This window comes from Microtus pennsylvanicus, chromosome 21 (assembly GCF_037038515.1).
Source record: "Microtus pennsylvanicus isolate mMicPen1 chromosome 21, mMicPen1.hap1, whole genome shotgun sequence".
Lineage (NCBI taxonomy): Eukaryota > Metazoa > Chordata > Mammalia > Rodentia > Cricetidae > Microtus > Microtus pennsylvanicus.
The window spans coordinates 17,438,414-17,453,801 of NC_134599.1; the positions used below are offsets into that span (position 1 = coordinate 17,438,414).

Below are 15,388 nucleotides of genomic sequence, written 5' to 3' on the forward strand. Positions count from 1 at the left end.
CTGGCGGGCGGGGCGCGGGGCGGGGATGGAGGCGGGGGCCGGGGCCGTGGGAGGAGGCCGGCCACGTGACTCCCGCAGCACGGCCGGGCTGCCAGGCGGGGAGCGCTGCTAAGGCCCGGGTGGTGGCGGCGGGCGCGGAGCCCTGAGCGGCGCGGGACTGGCCGTCGGGGCCCCGTGACGGCGGCTCCCGGAGAGCTCCCATGCCATGGAGAAGCTGGCGGCCGGGCTGGCCGGGCTTCGCTGGAGCATGGGTGCTTTCCCGCTCGACCTCATCGTCAGCCGCTGCCGCCTGCCCACGCTCGCCTGCCTCGGGCCAGGTACGGGATGCCCAGGGAGGGGACGCTGTTGAAGGGAGGGGGTGGACGGACCGTCGGGACCTCTCACGGATGGAGCTGGCGGGATTACGAGATGCACTCGGTCCCGCTCCCTGCCCTCCCTGTCCCCAGCAATGGGAGCCTTGCCTGTCTTCTGGGGCAGCTCCCGGGACAACCGGAGCCCCCGAGCCCGGGGAGCGCTTTCTGGCCCCATCTGGGCACAGGATTAGAAACTGGAGGCAGGGCTGGGAGAAAGTTTTCTGTTCCCTCTGGAACCAGTAGCGGTGCTGAGTCTCTGGGCTGATCCGTCGGTGCACCCCGCTTTCTTGGAGCTTGTCGGCCCCTGCCCCGGCCGCACCCCCTTGATCCCTTTGTCTCCAGCCTTTACCTTCATCCTCCTGCATCCCTTGGACCTCTATGTGTCTTTTCCCTACTATCACCGGCTAGTCCCTTTTGGGGGACTTGAACCGACCTTTGGCATCCTAAGGTCCTCTGGTGAAGGATAGGCTACCCTCAGGAGAGGCCTGAGTGAGCGGGCCTCCTTAGACGCCCCACCCCCCCAGCACAGGACCCTCACTCCCGCCCTCTCTCGTCCTATTTCTCCAGCAGTCTCCCGGTATTCCGATGATGGAACCGGGACCTTATTTGGGAGAGCCTGAAGGCTGCATAGAACGAGAGAACTGTAGAGTTGGGGGAAAGGGGAGCTGTTTGCCTGGGGGAGGGGCGGGAGCCGGGGCTGGCAGCCAGGCCGGGGGGTTTTGTGTGTGAGAAGAATAGGGGTTTGGCCCGCGTTGGCACACTCGCTTCCCTGAATGCTAATGGGACTCCTGTGCTGTCTTCTTGAACTGGCAGTCCTTCCTCTGTCCGGCAACAGCAAGCACTGGGCACAGTGGGTACCAGGCAGGCTGAAGCAGGCTCTGTGGGACATTGGTGTTCGGGTCCATTAGGCAGGAATACCTGGTAGGGCAACTCTTGCTGGACCTTGCTCACCACTCAGCATGTGATCCCAAGACTGCAGCTGGGCCGCGTCTGCTTGTGAATAGGAAATTCGGCCCTAGGTTCTTCCTGCTCACTTCCCACGCATCTCTTTGGCACCTCTTTCTTTGAGTTCTTTTCTGAGCCCTTCTGTATAGGCTAGCCTCCTCTGCTGTCCGCCACACCTGTGCGTCCCATTATAACCAACAGTTTCCTCTCTTCCACTGGGCTTCTGGCTTTTGGGAGAGGACCGGACAAAGATCGTGGACATTGACTCACTGAATGAATGAATGAGCAATGGTGTGTGATGGCCTAGCTGTCTATGACAGCGTTGTTATGACTGAAGTCACCATTAGAGTATGAATGTATATTTGGAATGGTGTGTCCTGGAAGGTCCCCTCGTGGGCATACGTTCAGGAAGTGCCCCTCTGTGCGATATTGAGACTGAGTTTTGCTGTTTGGGTGACAAGCGTTTGAACTGTTGGTGATGGTGGCCCCTGGCTCTTGGTATGTAAACCAGTGTGGCTTCTGCCTGTGTCCCTATGGAAGAGTGGGTGGGGCCTAGAAAGAGCTGGAAGTGTTGGAGAGAGCAGACCTTCATCTCGTCCAGGAGCTAGAGAGCTGAGGAGGAAGACAGACAAACCTTCCCTGGCATGCTCTGGAGTACACATTCTCACACACAGAGCGGAAGATCCTCCCTGAAGGCCCTGGATACCGCACCCATTCATACACACCATACAGACATGCTTTATGAAACCCCCTCTGTCAGAGCAAACCATTTCCTATTTGTTTGGCTGGTAGAAAATTTGGTGTGTGTGTGTGAGGGGGCTGGGAAGGAGACATCCCCACCCCCACTGTGTCCACCAGCTGCATCCAGGATACGCCCCATCAGTCTCCTGGAAGCTGGGCGGCTAGTCCTGCTTCCCCTGGAAACGGTTGCTGGGGATGGAGCCTCTTGGGCTCAGACCCCTCCCGACTCCAGCACCTCTGCCCCAGTGCCGGTTTCCTCAGCCTAGGTTCCCTCCTCCTCCTCCCCAATTCTGCTTCCTAAATCCCCTGTACATCCTATCCCGACTTTAAGAAATTGCTTTCCAAGATGAGATCTGGGTGTTCAGGATTAACTCCCCCGTCCTTTGAGGTCCCATGCCTATGAGACTCTGTGGCAGTGGGTGGAGAGAGTGTCTCTCTGAAAGATCTAGGAGTGGGCTCGTGTGAGATTTGCCATTCTGAACCGACAGTGACTTTCTGAGCTCTCATAGCCAGGACCCACAGGGGACAGATCCCTTCTCTGTCTTTTCCATGTCTAGCCTGGGCACTGACTAGGCAGGATCCTGCAAAGTCTCTCATACCCCACCCCAGCCTGATGTCTGCCGCCCCCATGTCCCTACATGCCCTCAGCTCCCTGCCTCAAACTTGCTTCCTCCAGCCTCCTGAGACCTGAACACGCCTGGAGGGCAGAAGCTGGCTGGCTCAGCCTCCTCCACTGGGAGTCCCTAGCCCCAGCTTGGGCTGGGACAGCAGACACTCCAGTGGAATGATGAATGAGAGGCTGTGAATGCGATAGTCGTGGAGGCCCCGTAGGGAGCCAGAGCTTTGAGGTTCAGGCCGGACTCACAGCCCAGAGGCCACAGCTGACAGCCCCTTATTGCCCCCTCCCCGCCGGACTCACAGCCCAGAGGCCACAGCTGACAGCCCATTACTGCCCCCTCCCCGCCCCCCAGTGTGGCTGACCAGTGCAAGGATCACCGGGTGCAGTCCCCAGGCAGGGATTTGCTGATGAAGTGTGTATGTGGGGGGGGGGGTCACCAATCTTTTCTTTTTTTTTCCTCCCCTAATCTTCCCTCTTCTCTTCTTTCCATCTCTTCCTTTCTCTCCCAGGGGAGTACGCTGAGGGCGTCAGTGAGCGCGACATCCTGCTGATCCACTCCTGCCGCCAGTGGACGACAGTGACAGCCCACACCCTGGAGGAGGGCCACTACGTCATTGGGCCCAAGATTGACATTCCCCTGCAGTACCCAGGTGTGCCCAGCTAGGGCCAGATGGCTCAAGAGATGGGAGAGACTGGGACCAAGGGTGCGGGGGTAATGTGTAATAGCCGCCGTTGATGGGCGCCCTTCCTTGGACCTTCCAGATGAGCTAGGACCTGCTAGTGGGGTGGCCACTAGGGGGGTTGTGCTTCGAGCTAGGGCTGAGGAGTGTCCATGCTGTTTCTGAAGAGATGGATCTCGGGTTTACAGACTTTGGAGTCTTGTTTTATATCTTGGAGACAGGTTTTTACCATATAGTTCAGGCTGACTTTGAACTCATGTCAAGCCTCTTGCCTCAGCCTCCTGAGTACTGATTATAAGCTTGACCCACTGTGCTAGGTGACATTTTATTTTTAAATTTTTTTTGAAGTAATGGTTAAAGATATACACACCTCTTCTCTTTTTCCCTTTAAAGACAGGGTCTCACTCTGTAGGTCAGACTGACCCCGAAATCACAGAGCTCTGTCTGCCTCTGCCTCTCAAGTGCTGGAGACTAGAGGTGTGCACCACTGCAGCTGTCAAAATGTACCCACATCTCTAAGGCACACAAATCAAACTTTATCCCTAAGTGGAGAGCTTCAAGACTATACTCTAAGCTGCCTTTAATATTTTCTTTTTAAAAAAAAATATTTTTTATGGTTTATTTAACTTTATTTTATGTGCATTGGTGTGAAGGTGTCAGATCCCCTGCAACTGGATCTTCAGATAGTTGTGAGCTGCCATGTGGGTGCTGGGAATTGAACCTGGATCCTCTGGAAGTACTCTTAACCACAGAGCCATTTCTCCAGCCTCCCTTTAATGTTTTCAAGTGCAAACAAAGGGAATGTCTGCTAGAGCCCTCTCAGTACTTAGTGCTGGGGCCAACTTGTGGCTGCCTCTCAGCTGGGCTACTCTTTCCCCCAGTTTTGTGTTAAACATATGGTCTTCCTGGATTGTCTCTTTCAACAATGCAGAAGTGGTATATTTCTAAAGGATTTGCTAACTACCTGTTTTTATGTGTGTTATATTTATTTTTTATTTGTTTGCAGTACGGGGGTCAAAACTAAGGCCTCATGCATGCTAGGCATGCTTGCTAGTGCTCTACCACTGAGGTGCAACCCCAGCCCTCGTCTACCTTTCTGTTTTAATTTTTGTTAGATTTTTATCCATTCATTGTGTGTGTGCATGCGCACACGCATCTGTGTGACAACACATGTGGAAATCAGAGAATAACTTGTCTTCTACCATGTGGAGCGAGGAATCAAACACATTTCTTCAGACTGGGCTGCAAGCACCTTTACCATGGAGCCATCTCTGCTTTTTGTTTGTTTGTTTTGTTTTTCAAGACAGGGTTTCTCTGGGTAGCCCTAACTGTGCTGTCCTAGAAATTGCTCTGTAGACCAGGCTGGTCTCGAACTCACAGAGATCCGCCTGCCTCTGCCTCCTGAGTGCTTGGGATTAAAGGCGTGCGCCACCACCGCCCGGCTCAGCTATCTTTTTATTCTGAGGCATGGTCTTGATAAATTGCCCTGTAATCCAGGCAGGTCTTGAACTTGTGCTCCTCCTGCCTCAGTCTCTTGAGTGGTTGAGAGTTACAGTCCTGCACCATGCCACCAGGTCTGGCCCTTTGTGTTTGGTTAAAGGTTTATTTATTTATTTATTTTTATTTTTTATTTTTCGAGACAGGGTTTCTCTGTGGTTTTGGAGCCTGTCCTGGAACTAGCTCTTGTAGACCAGGCTGGTCTCGAACTCACAGAGATCTGCCTGCCTCTGCCTCCCAAGTGCTGGGATTAAAGGCGTACGCCACCACTGCCCGGCCTAAAGGTTTTCTTTGAAGAGAGGATCTACTGCCAAAAGAAAGGGTAGCACTTCTGATTCTGCCGGTAATGAAACCAAGGGCCCCAGCAGGGAACTGACCTGCCGTGGGTCACAGAGCTACAGAGCTACTCGGAGGAGTCAAGGCCAGAACCCAGGTACCCTAACCACTGGGCTGTTGCATCTTATCAGCACCACAGAGCTGTTGTTCCCAAGGTACCAGCGCAGTGCCATTCCAGAAATGTCTCCATGCAAGCCCAGGGCAGCTACGTCCAGTGCATTCCCGATCCTGGGCTGTGTGCTGGCCGCCACCATTTTGTTTTCACCACATCGCTCCTTTGAACAGATGGAGAGGGAGGCTCCAGTTCTGTGCTGTTCTGCACAGCTCCTGTGCCCCGCCCCCCACAAGGACTTACCACTGCTCTTTCTGGCCTGGTCCCCCCTTGAGTCAGCGGGACAAGGCTTAAACCTTGCCCCAGGTTTGATCTCCTCACCACACACTTGCAGGGCTGGCTTCTACTTGCAACAGCCCAGGCAGGAAGCTGCCTCAAGGGTCCGACTGACTTGGGGCGGGGGAGGGGAGGGTCTGTCTTGACTGTAGGCTTTTGGTGCCTGCTCAAGCTAGAAATTCCCCTCGCTGAGAATCTGGCATTGATTGGCTCGTGTTGAGATCCCTACCTTCTTGGGCTAAAAATAAAGCCAGCAGTTTGGGAAAGCCTTCACAGACATTGGAACCATTTCGGTTGTATCTTTACAGAGCTCCCAGCAAACCGTGAACGGAGGGAGGGAGGGAAGCCCTCATCCGTCCGCCCATCCATTTTGATGCCTCCTTAGTGAGCATGAGAGGTGGGGACAGGACAGTGGGGTGACAGCTGGCCTGCAGGGCCTCTTCCGCTGGGCGCCTCACTCACTTCACGGGAGCGAAACGAGGGGGCTGGGCCTCCAAAGAGGCTCAGAGTGCAGGCTCCACGCTGAGCCCTCTCAATGAATTAATAATGGCACTGTCCAGGCCGGCTGTGGCCAGGCGCAGCCAGCGGGGGAGGGGTGGGGCTGGGGGCGCTGACACTGTGGCTGCCCTCCGTCTCCAGGGTGCCGGGAGTCAGGGTGACTTGGTGTCTAGAGACATCCGGGTGCTGTCCAAGGGTCCAGACACCTTCCTCAAAGCTATCTCCTGAGCCTTGGCCTTGGACTCTGCGGAGCCCTAGTCAGGTGAGCCCCGCCGCCTCTCAACTCCAACGTGAGCCACATAATATGCATCCATTTTACATACAAGAAACCAAAGTCCAGATAGTAAATGATTTCACATGGCGATTGGTGGCACAGCCGAGACGCAGCCACATCCAACTCTGAAGCCTGATCGATCGGTCGTCCCACCTACCAGCCGCGGTACCGAACCTAGGCAGGAGCAGCCGAGTCACTGCCGTTGTTCGTTGTTCTTTACCAAGTGCGCGAAAGCTCGCTGTGTGGGTCAGGTTTTGGGAGCAGCGGGAGGGTGCTTTTGACTGGAAAGGATGATCAGCATAGTGCAGATGTATTTCGAGACTGCAAAGTGTGACAGTCCCCAGATCCTGCAGACTCTGCTTGCCACTGACACCGTTGTGGGAGGCAGGAGAGGAAGCTGTAGGACCGAGAAGGTTTCTAGAGGCCAAAGCATGACTCCCGGGAGGCCTCCCTTCCTTCCTCCCCACAGAACTGACCGGGCTGCGAGGCTGGGGGGTGGCGGTGCTGGATACCATGGTTACATCGATCTTCCTGCCACATCCTCCCATAATCCAACCCAGACTGGGCTCCAAATCTTGCCACAGGGGGCAGCAGGCATTTCTCCATGCCTGGCTGCTTGTGGTTGAAGTATGGGGGTTCATGGAGGGGTGTGGAGAGGGAGGAGACTGTGGCCAGTTAGCCGGCCAGCCTCGGGGCTCCTGCTCCTTGACGCTGGCCCCTCCTCATTTTATCCCCCACCCCCCAAGCCTTGGGCTGTAGCATCTCCTCCCTCTAGTGTCTGGGAGGTGGAGGCTGGACCACGACCATCACTCCTGCTTGCTCCAGGGCACCACCCATCCTCCCTTCTCTTTCTTACTCCTTGGTGCTGGATGTTGGTGATTCAGGCCCTGCCCTTGGCCAGAGGCTCTTCAGGCACCAGGGTCGCTTAGTCTCCCTCCACCTCTGGTTGGACTTTGGGAGGGGTGGGAGCCGTCTTCATTGTGTGTGGGCATTTTTCTGGGTCATGGGTCCCCAAAGGGTTAAGGCCCTCTATCCCTCTTCCCTAACACACCTGCCCCACACAGCTGTACTGGTGCTTCAGGCTGTTGCTGTACGTGGTGTCCCCACACATACAAGTAGCACTGCACTGTGGAGCACGACCTGAGGCTCCTTAGTTGGTCTTGCAGGATCTGCCTCCACCATCTTCCTCTTTAAAAAAAAAAATTATTTATTATGTATACAATGTTCTGTCTGTGTGTATGCCTGCAGGCCAGAAGAGGGCACCAGACCTCATTGCAGATGGTTGTGAGCCACCGTGTGGTTGCTGGGAATTGAACTCAGGACCTTTGGAAGAGCAGGCAATGCTCTTAACCGCTGAACCATCTCTCCAGCCCCATGATCTTCCTCTTGGTTGCCAATGTGGAACAGTTGGCCATCCCCACAGCGACCAGTGGGCGATGTGTATGGTCCTCAGTCCTTTCCTTCTTCACTTCCCTCCTTGTGTTACCAGGGCCTGAGGAGTCTGCCTCCTGCGTAACCCCTGGGTTCTCTCATTGTGTGCTGTTCCCTGGTTCTTCTCTAGGATTTGTTACTGAATTGCTTGCTTGAGTCTTGCCAGAGTTCTTTTTTTTTTTTTTTTTTTGTTTTGTTTTGTTTTGAGACAGGGTTTCTCTGTAGCTTTAGAGCCTGTCCTGCAACTAACTCTTGTAGACCAGGCTGGCCTCGAACTCACAGAGATCCACCTACCTCTGCGTCCCAAGTGCTGGGATTAAAGGCATGTGCCACCACTGCCCGGCTCAGAGTTCATCTTGGATTGCTGTATTTCCTAGCTCAAACTCCTCCAAGGGCCCCCATTCATTTTCTTCCCTAGTTTTATTTTGTGTGTGCATGCACACTTGTGCAGAGGCCCAAGATTGACATCAGGTATCTTCTTTGGTTGCTCTATACTCTATATATTGAGGCAGCATCTCTTCCTCAACCTGCATTTCCTCTCTTCTGCTGGTCTGGCTTGCCAGCTTGGTCAGAGGGCTTCCTCTCTCCATCTCCTTCGAGCTGGGATTACAGACCTTCGGCCATGCCCACCTAACTTCCCATGTGGGTGCTGGGGATCTGAACTCTGATCCTTGAGTTTGCACAGCGGGCCCCTGACCTGCTGGGCCAGGTCACCCGCCCCTTTCATTTGAAAGGCACAGCTTGTTGATCCCCAAAGGTCTCTTTTCTCACAGGCGTGCCTCAGGACTTGTCTCCTCTGTCATCCCTGGGTACTCACCTATGGTGCCTGCGTTTCTTCAGACTGTTTACAGAGCTGTCCATTCTGGAGGGGCTGTGGTAGTGGCTGACACAGCCGTGGGTGTGCCAGGGATGTGAGTGAACTTGGGAAACTGTCCTTCTGTCCTTTCTCCATCATCCTCTCTGTGAGTCCCTCACCTAGTCTGGGCTCTTCATCTGGTGTGAAGCCAGAGTTGTTCTCAGCCGGTCTTTAAGCATGGCGATGGGTGTGGCTTGTGAGGCAAGATGGACACTTGATGTGGGGAGTCAGTATACCTGCCTTCTGCCCACCTGAATTCCCAGAGGGACCGTGAGTTTAGGACGGCAATTAGTCAGGGACCTGGGTGGTCCTAGGATGCAGACCTGGCCTTCCCCAGCAGCCTGTGTCCCTCCCCTGTGCAGGCAAGTTCAAACTCCTGGAGCAGGCTCGGGATGTCCGGGAGCCGGTGAGATACTTCAGCAGCGTGGAGGAGGTGGCCAGTGTTTTTCCTGACCGAATCTTTGTGATGGAGGCCATTACCTTCAGCGTCAAGGTCAGTCCTGGCACAGGGTAGGATCTTCCCAAGCTCCCCGTCCCCCAGGTTGAGGGAGGGAGGGAGGGACGGGGGAGGGGGGAGAGAGGGAGAGCGTCTTCCGTGCACCCTTTTCTAGGTCAGAAAAGTGGTCTGTTTGATTCAGTGGGCTGAAGGGTTTCCCGGGAAAGGTGGTGAAACAGGAATGGTGTGTGGAGGGGTCACGACCCGATGAGAACATTCAGGGTGGTCTTCTTGTCCATCAGTTCCTTTCTCTTTACAGTAGTCTTGGGTGGGTGAGGCATTGTTATCATCCCATATCGTCAAGATGGCTTAATAAAATCTGCCATGATTGAGCACTTTCAAAGTACACATCTATACTCAGAGGTAACTAAGGACCTAAGGAGAACGTTAAAGTCGAACAGCTTCTCTCCAGTCCGAGTCCAGTGCTCTTGCTCTTATGCCAGCGAAGGCTGAAGAGGAAAGGACTGGAGACTCCGCGGAGCTTGGAGCTCAGCGATGTGTGACTTTCCTTTGGGACCCTGGTTCGGACCTCACCTTGTCTCTGGGATTCCCCAGGTGGTGTCTGGCGAGTTCAGCGAGGACAGCGAGGTGTACAACTTCACACTGCACGCGGGCGACGAGCTAACTCTCATGGGCCAGGCAGAGATTCTGTGCGCCAAGACCACCAAGGAGCGCTCGCGCTTCACCACGCTCCTGCGCAAGCTGGGCCGCGCTGGGGCCCTGGCCGGAATGGGTGGCCCCGGGAGTGTGGGGGCCTCTGGGGGTGGCGGCGGGGCCGCGAGGCCCGTCAAAGGCAAGATGCCCTGTCTCATCTGCATGAACCACCGCACCAACGAAAGCCTGAGCCTGCCCTTCCAGTGCCAGGGCCGCTTCAGCACGCGCAGCCCGTTGGAGCTGCAGATGCAGGAGGGCGAGCACACGGTGCGCGCCATCATCGAGCGCGTGAGGCTGCCAGTGAACGTGCTGGTCCCCAGCCGGCCGCCACGCAACCCCTACGACTTACACCCCGTGCGGGAGGGCCACTGCTACAAGCTGGTCAGCATCATCTCCAAGACGGTGGTGCTGGGCCTGGCGCTGCGCCGCGAGGGTCCGGCGCCGCTGCACTTCCTGCTGCTCACCGACACGCCGCGCTTCGCTCTGCCGCAGGGCCTGCTGGCTGGGGACCCGCGCGTCGAGCGCCTGGTGCGCGACAGTGCCTCCTACTGTCGCGAGCGCTTCGATCCGGACGAATACTCCACGGCCGTGCGCGAGGCGCCCGCAGAGCTCGCCGAAGACTGCGCCAGCCCGCGCCGGGCGCGCCTCTGCCTGCCCGCGCCGCGCGCCCCTGGAGTCGTCCGCGCGCCCGGACCACCGGGTCGCCTAGGGCCAGCCCTGCCCGCTCTCGGCGACGGCGACCAGGAGTACGTGAGCCCGGATTGGGCGGGTGCGACGGAACCCGCGGCCTCGTGCGCTGAGATCCCTTACGAAGAGCTGTGGGTGCACCAGCCCCCCGAGAACCTCGTCGATGCCCGTGTCCGGCCGCTGCCAGGGCCGGACCTCATCTCCTTTGGGACTGTGGGGTCCCCACGTCATGAGTCCGAGGCACCACCGCCTCCTGTCCCCCCCAAATCCGAGGCGGTGAGTCAGCTTTGCTGTCCTCGAGGGAACTTGGGCTGGTTTTAGAGGGCCACAAAGGTGGTGATGATACCCGGGCACCTGGGATGTGATATGATGGCCATAGCCAAGGGGGAAAGGGAGGGGGGGGGCAAGACCACAGCACACACGCATGCATGCAAGTCATGGAGAATTGAGAGTGAACTTGCAACAGGGTTACCCACAAAGCCCTTCGTGAAGGTCAAGTTCCGAGGCGCAGTAAGTATAGGAAATGGCGAGGGATTTCCAGCAACCCCTCGACTTCTTGGGAGTTAGAATCACATTATAGGCTCTGAAATGTTCTGCACCGAGGAAGATTTTTAACAGGTTCGGGGAACTTAATTTGGAAGGATGGGATCTAGATGGCAGATCCTGTCCCTCCCTTTTGTCGCTCTTGTCATCCCCCCCATATCTCTACCTGCCCCTCCCCAATCTGCTAACAGTCACAGTGAATTTAAGGTGGAATAGGGGACTGTTGTGGACTGAGTGTGAGGGACAAAATGGGCTGGAGATGGGTCAGGTGGGTGGATAGCTGGGTTATCTAGCCAGGGCAGTCTCCCTGCTGGGTGGGGTAAGATGTCAGGGCCAACCAGGCTCACCTGCTTGGGAAGTGAGATAAGGAGGGCCAGCTGCCTAGTGACACAGTCACCTTCTGCAGGTAAAGGAAGAGTGTCGCCTGCTTCATGCCCCTCCTGTACCTCCTCGGGGTGGCAGCAGCTGCAGCAGGCTCACAGGCAGCCCCCCAGTGCCGCCCCGCTTTCCCAAGCTGCAGCCTGTCCACTCACCCAGCTCCAGCCTCTCCTATTATTCTTCAGGCCTGCAGGATGGGTGAGTCACTGCCTTGGTCCCTGGCTTTGCTCAGATGCTTGGAGTGGTGGTGGGTGGTCATTCCCTGCACTGGGATTCTGCTGCAGGAAAAGCACCGTTTTCCTTCCTTCCTTCCTTCCTTCCTTCCTTCCTTCCTTCCTTCCTTCCTTCTTTCTTTAAATTTATTGATTTTATATGTATGTTTTGTGTGCATATATGTATGGAGATCAGAAGAGGAATTCAGATCCCCTGGAACTGGAGTTATGGATGGTTAGAGCCACCATGTGGGTGCTGGGAATTGAACCCTGGTCCTATGGAAGAGCAGCCAGTGCTCTTAATTGCTGAGCCATTCTCCATCCCAAACCAGGGTCTTTAGCAAGAGCAAGTCCTCTTAACCACTGAGCCTATCTTCAGTCTTGAGATCACTATTTTCCAATTTGTACTTTCTCAGTTTAATTTCTCTTGTATGTTCTGATATGACTTGGGGACTTTGGGGGATGCAGGCTTTGGGATTCGCAGGCTGGCTAGCTTTGGTGAGAGTAGAAGGCTCCTGCCGAAGGCTATGGGGTCCTGTGACTGTCACCACCATCACCCGCCCCCATGTGTACACCCGTGTGTCTCTCTCTGCTTATAGGGCAGGATCCCGCAGTGGCAGCGGTTCCCCGTCACCGGATGCCTACTCCCTCTATTGTTACCCTTGCACCTGGGGAGATTGCAAAGCCAGCGAATCCTCTAGCCGTCCACCCCCAGGACCCATGCCTTCTACCACCACTCAGCCCAGCCAGGCCTCAAGAGCCCTAGCTGAGCCTCCAAGTGGTCGGACCACCTCCCTCTTAGGGGCTGACACCCCAGTGGTTAAGAACTACCACGGCTGTCCACCTCTGTTCAAGCCCTCCCACGCCCAGAAGCGCTTTGCTCCATTTGGTGCGCTCAACCCCTTTTCTGGGCCTGCCCACCCTTCAGGTGCTCCAGTGGCCTCCTCCTCTGGGTCCACATTCACCTCGGGTGCCCTGGCTACCTCCAGCCCCACACATTCCCCGGGCCCAGGCCCTCAGGGCCAAGGTTACTCAGCTGCCCTGTCCTCCTCCCTGTCCTCCTCTGAGTGGCAGGAGCCAGCACTGGAACCCTTGGACCCATTTGAGCTGGGGCAGGCTAGTCCTCCAGAGCTGGAGCTGCTGCGCTGTCAGGAGCCCAGAGCTGTGGGGACACCTGGGCCTGGACCTTGCCTTTCACCACTTGGTCCTCCTAAGGCCTTTGAGCCTGAGGGTTTGGTGCTGAGGCAGGTCCCCGCCTCATTGTCACCAGCTGCCTTGCAGGGGCCTGAGACAGGAGGGACCCTACTCTTTCTCACCCAAGGGGGCTTGGAAGGGCCTCCTGGCAGTCCCCGGGAGGGAGCCACAGACACTGGAGTGCGGGATGCACCCCCCTGGCAGCCACCAGCGGACTTGTCTGCACTCTCCCTGGAAGAGGTCTCGCGCAGCCTGCGCTTCATTGGGCTCTCCGAGGACGTGGTGAGCTTCTTTGCCCGAGAACGCATCGATGGAAGCATCTTTGTGCAGCTCAGTGAAGACATCTTGGCTGATGACTTCCATCTCACCAAGCTGCAGGTCAAGAAGATCATGCAGTTCATTAAGGGCTGGCGGCCCAAGATCTGAACTTTTGGGCCAGCGGCTGCGCAGCCTGGATGCCAGGAGTGGAGAAGCCCTGGAGTCTCCCAGGGGTCTCCCAGGGGCAGGGCCTCCCGCAGGAAGATCTGGGCCGAGACTGGGGCTGCTCTGTGGGTTCTGAGTGTTCCTGTGAAGAATACTTGGGGAGGGGGCGCTACTCTGCACCTGCCCCGGTGGGGCTTTTGCTGCCATTCCCACAGCAGGGTAAAGGTGGCGTGTGTGGCAACAGCTGGCAGAACGCCTTCCTGTGCCCCGCTGTAGCCTTTCAGACACCACACACTGCTCGGCCCTTTATGTTCAGGTTAGAGAGCAAGGGAAGATGGCTCAGAACTCAAGTACAGTTTCCCCAAAGTGCCCTCTCCTTCACGCTCTGCGGGCTTTGGCCTGTGGCTGCTCCAGAGTTAGGGGTGTGACTCCTGTCTCTGAAGTGCCTGCCCTCTTTCTGTCTGCTCCCATGATTAGGCACTTGACCCTTAGCACTGATGAACCTGCTACAGGCCTATGCCCAGCATTGGTCTTTGCTTTGACGTCATCACAGCTATTCGCTGGTTTTCCATGGGGCAGTCTGAGGACAGTTCCTGCGGGGAGTGGCTGGATGCAGGCCAGCCGCTCTTCAGTTCTAGAAACAGTGATCCTACTCCCCACTGTTAGCATTTCACTCTGATGGACACTTGGGGGCCCCCTGGTGTGTCACTGGTACAGGACAGTGTGACTGGGAAAGGGAGGCCGGTGGCTCGGGAAAGCTACCGGCTCAGAGATCTCTGGGCCTTGCAGTCTCGAGCATGGTGATCCGTAAGACACCTAGAGGCCTGGCTAGTGCAGACCCCCCCATTCCTCTCCAGCTCCTCTAACAAGAACCACACCCCTTGTGCCCTCTGGTGGGGGTGGGCCGAGGTGGCAGTTTTCTCGTCTGCCTTTCTTGAGTTTCTTTACAAATAGTTAAGCCCTGCCCACACCCGTGCCAGTCCGAGGGGAACACTGATGCGGCGCTGTGTGTCTTCTCACAATTGATGACTCCCGAAGGGGAAGGGGAATGAAGGCTAGACCACAGACAGTGGAAAGTGTGGGGCCCTGGGTATTGGCTGATACTGTTTTGGTGGAGGGCTGTGAAGACTAAGGTCTCTGAGCAGGGGAGGGCTTTGCAATGGTGTGTAGCCTGTTCTTAAACCTGAGACACACAGGCAGCAGTCCTCACCCCAGTCTGTAAAACCACACCCTTCCGCAATATCTTGATCCACTAGTAATTTTCTTAAAAAATTTATGTGTATTGGTGTATTGCCTGCATGTATGTCTGTGTGAGGTGTGTGAGGGTGTCAGATCTTGGAGTTACAGACTAGTGTGAGCTGCCATGTAGGTACTGGGAATTGAACCCTGGTCTTCTGGTTCTTAATTGCTGAGCCATCTCTCCGCCGCCCCCTCCCCCCTACACCTGTTTTTCAAGACAGGGTTCCTTTGTGTAGCCTTGGCTGTCCTGGAACTCACTTTGTAGACCAGGCTGGCCTTGAGATCTGCCTGCCTCTGGGATTAAAGGTGTGTGCCACCTTGAGTCTTAAGTAATTTTTATCAGAATTTGTACCTTCTTGCTGAGGGAAGACCCAGAAATCAGAGCTCAGTGCCACCAAAGGTCCTGGTGTAACTGCAGCACCGCCAGCTCTGAGACACCTGGTCTTGGCCTTTGTGCAGAGAACCAGTTCTGTACCTTCTGACCATCTGCAGATCTACTGAGATGACTCAGCTCTGGAGTAGGGCTTCCTAGCAGTGGACGGCAGCTGTTTGGCCGAGCCCAAGATGAGCTCCCTCACAAGTGGGAAAGAGGCTGGAGTCAGCACCATCTGGGTTTAGAAGGCAAAGTGTGATAGGACCCGAATTAGGATTCTGTACTGACTCAGTGGAACCGTTAAGAGCCCAACACTGCTTATACAACTAGGCCCTGTTCCCAGTTGAGTGTGAGAACTTTACCACCAAGTGGGGGTGGGATGAACTGAGGCCACAGAAATGAGGTGGGGCTGGATCTGCAGGCATCCGTCTTCTTTGCAAGATTCCAAAGCACCAGGCAAACATTATCTTCTGTATAACTCTCTCCCACAAACATCCTGAGAAGCCAGGGATGAGCATGCCAAGGAAAAAACTGCATACAATGCACAGTGAGGAAATGAATTTGGGGGAAG

General features: G+C 55.9%; 1 protein-coding gene across 2 annotated transcripts; it reads left to right on the plus strand.

Annotated features, from left to right (window-relative positions):
- Positions 1-104: 104 nt before the first annotated feature.
- Positions 105-14,487, plus strand: Garem2 (GRB2 associated regulator of MAPK1 subtype 2). 2 transcript variants are annotated; one of them, XM_075955496.1, is made up of 6 exons: positions 105-317; positions 3,168-3,308; positions 8,981-9,111; positions 9,670-10,731; positions 11,405-11,574; positions 12,188-14,487. In XM_075955496.1, exons 1-6 carry the CDS (start codon positions 206-208, stop codon positions 13,206-13,208), a joined length of 2,637 nt encoding a protein of 878 aa, XP_075811611.1. In that variant the 5' UTR covers positions 105-205; the 3' UTR covers positions 13,209-14,487. The 2 variants fall into 2 exon arrangements, with proteins under 2 accessions (XP_075811611.1, XP_075811612.1); XM_075955497.1 differs by lacking the exons at positions 105-317; positions 3,168-3,308 and adding an exon at positions 7,555-7,771.
- Positions 14,488-15,388: the final 901 nt, after the last annotated feature.